This window comes from Protobothrops mucrosquamatus, unplaced genomic scaffold, assembly GCF_001527695.2.
Source record: "Protobothrops mucrosquamatus isolate PMUCROS unplaced genomic scaffold, P.Mucros_1.0 scaffold3528, whole genome shotgun sequence".
NCBI classification, from domain to species: Eukaryota; Metazoa; Chordata; class Lepidosauria; order Squamata; family Viperidae; genus Protobothrops; species Protobothrops mucrosquamatus.
The window spans coordinates 9,735-11,936 of record NW_015389497.1 but is presented as its reverse complement, the minus strand read 5'-3'; the positions used below and the strand labels follow the sequence as shown (position 1 = coordinate 11,936).

The following is a 2,202-nucleotide window of genomic DNA, read 5'->3' as shown; positions in this document are numbered from 1 at the left end:
AGATGGTGTAGGTTCTCCTGCTTGAGCAGGGGGCTGGACTAGAAGACCTCCAAGGTCCCTTCCAGCTCTATTCTATTCTATTCTAAAATTGAGTTACAGGTGGTCCTCGGCTTATGATGACAATTGAGTCCAAATCCTCCATTAACTAAGCAAGACCGTTGTTGAATGAGTTTTGCCCCATTTAACGACCTTCTCGCCATGGCTGGTAAGTGAATCACGGCCGTTATTAAGTTAGCAAACTGTTGTTAAGTGAATCGTGCTTCCCTGTTGACTTTGCTTTGTCAGAAGGTTGCAAAAAGGGATCACCCGTGAGTCCAGGGGCGCTGCAACCCGTCATAAATATGAGCCAATTGCCAAGCGTCCAAATTCTGATCACGTGACCCTGGGGGATTCTGCAATGGTCGCAAGTGTGAAAAACGGTCAGAAGTCACCGTTGTAACTTTGGACGGTCACTAAATGAACTGTTGGAAGCTGAGGACCACCTGAAACCTGCAGGGCCCATAGAATTGTGGCTGAGCGTCTTCAGTTCCCAGGTATTTTCAGGATGAACGCACCTCCGATATTGCTAGTTTTCACCTGAATAACGTAGGTCGTGTATTCCATCCTCAGCTGGCCGTCGATCATGGCCGCCATCTCACACTCGAGGGTCTGGTTGTCCCCCCATTGCTTGGACAGCCAGTCGCCGTATGTAAAGGTGGCGACCTCTTGAGTGGTCAAGTTCTTCATTGTGACCTGAAAAAATAGAACCAACAGAATGAATTCCAGCTGCAGACAAAACTATGGCCAGGACGCAAGGATTAATGCGCTGAAGCTGCCAAAAAAGTCAACACAGGGCTAGGCTGCATCAACAGAGGGACAGAATCAATATCACATGAAAGGTTGATACCACTTTACAATGCCTTGGTAAGGCCACACTTGGAATCCTGCATCCAGTTTTGGTCACCACGATGTAAAAAAGATGTTGAGACTCTAGAAAGAGTGCAGAGAAGAGCAACAAAGATGATCAGGGGACTGGAGGCTAAAACATATAAGGAACGGTTGCTGGAATTGGGGATGTCTAGTTTAATGAAGAGAAGGATGAGGGGGGACAGGATAGCAGTCTTCCAGTATTGCAGCCCAGCACTTTGTTGGCTTTTTTGGCAGCTGCAGCACACGGCTGGCTCCTATTTAAGGGATTGTCCACTAGGACTCCGAGATCCCTCTCACAGTTACTATTATTGAGCAAGGTACCCCCTATACTATACCTGTACATTTGGTTTTTCTCGCCTACATTTGGGGCAGATTCCTTTTCTCTCTGTCCAGTTATGGGGGGGAAAATGGAAGGATTACAAAGTGTTATGTGTACACTTTGAACCTTTGGAGGAATATGAATGTAACAGATGCACAACTAGGTCATCAAATTCCCTACGTTTGTTGAATCAGGATTTTCTTTTCAGTATTCGCATCCCATCAAAACTCCGATATTGTCTGAATGGTTAACAGCAAAACACACGCACACGTAAAAACAAGAGTAAACCAAATCTATCTAGGAGGGGATAAAGTCAGAAACTTCTATTTAAAAGACAACCGGGAGTGCAAAGAGTGTAAACAATGGAAGAAGCAATGTAAGACTTTAAGGGAATAAAAAAATTTTTTAGCTAGGAGCAAATGTAGATTTTTTTTCCCTGGTGCAAAGCCATCACAAAGGTTTTCCTATTGATCTGCAGCTAATGCAGCCCACTTGTTAAAATTAATCTCCCTGCGTGACCAGTCTTATTGCGCTGAGCTAACCCAGGAGTAAACACAGTAAACAGTGGTCTGTATTAAATGGTGGTTTATCTTACACTATCTACAACATCATACACCGGGAACAATATACATACACATGCTAATACAGCAGGATCCAACACACCACAGTTACAGCAGGAAAATGGACGAGAGAGAACACAGCAGTGGAGCCTTCCTTTTATACACAGGCTCTTAAAGAGACACAGACCCAGCTGGCTCTTAAAGAGACACAGACCCTGCTGAGTCATTCCCATCATAACATCATACATCTTCTTACATTACATAAGCTGGTTAGCTATTAAATCATTACCTTGACACATCCATCCATCGCTACACCCAACAACCAAATCCACACCCACACATTTAACTACAAGTAGTCCTCTACTTACAACAGTTCATTTAGTGACCATTCAAAGTTACAACAGCACTGAAAAA

General features: G+C 44.1%; 1 protein-coding gene across 1 annotated transcript in view; it reads right to left on the bottom strand.

The window, feature by feature from the left end:
* Positions 1–726, bottom strand: part of LOC107297781 (lipoxygenase homology domain-containing protein 1-like) — a 14,054-nt gene extending 13,328 nt beyond the window's left edge. Inside the window, exon 1 of the mRNA XM_015827143.1 lies at positions 555–726. Coding sequence (XP_015682629.1) covers positions 555–726 — 172 coding nt within the window. The remainder of the gene's footprint in view (positions 1–554) is intronic.
* Positions 727–2,202: the final 1,476 nt, after the last annotated feature.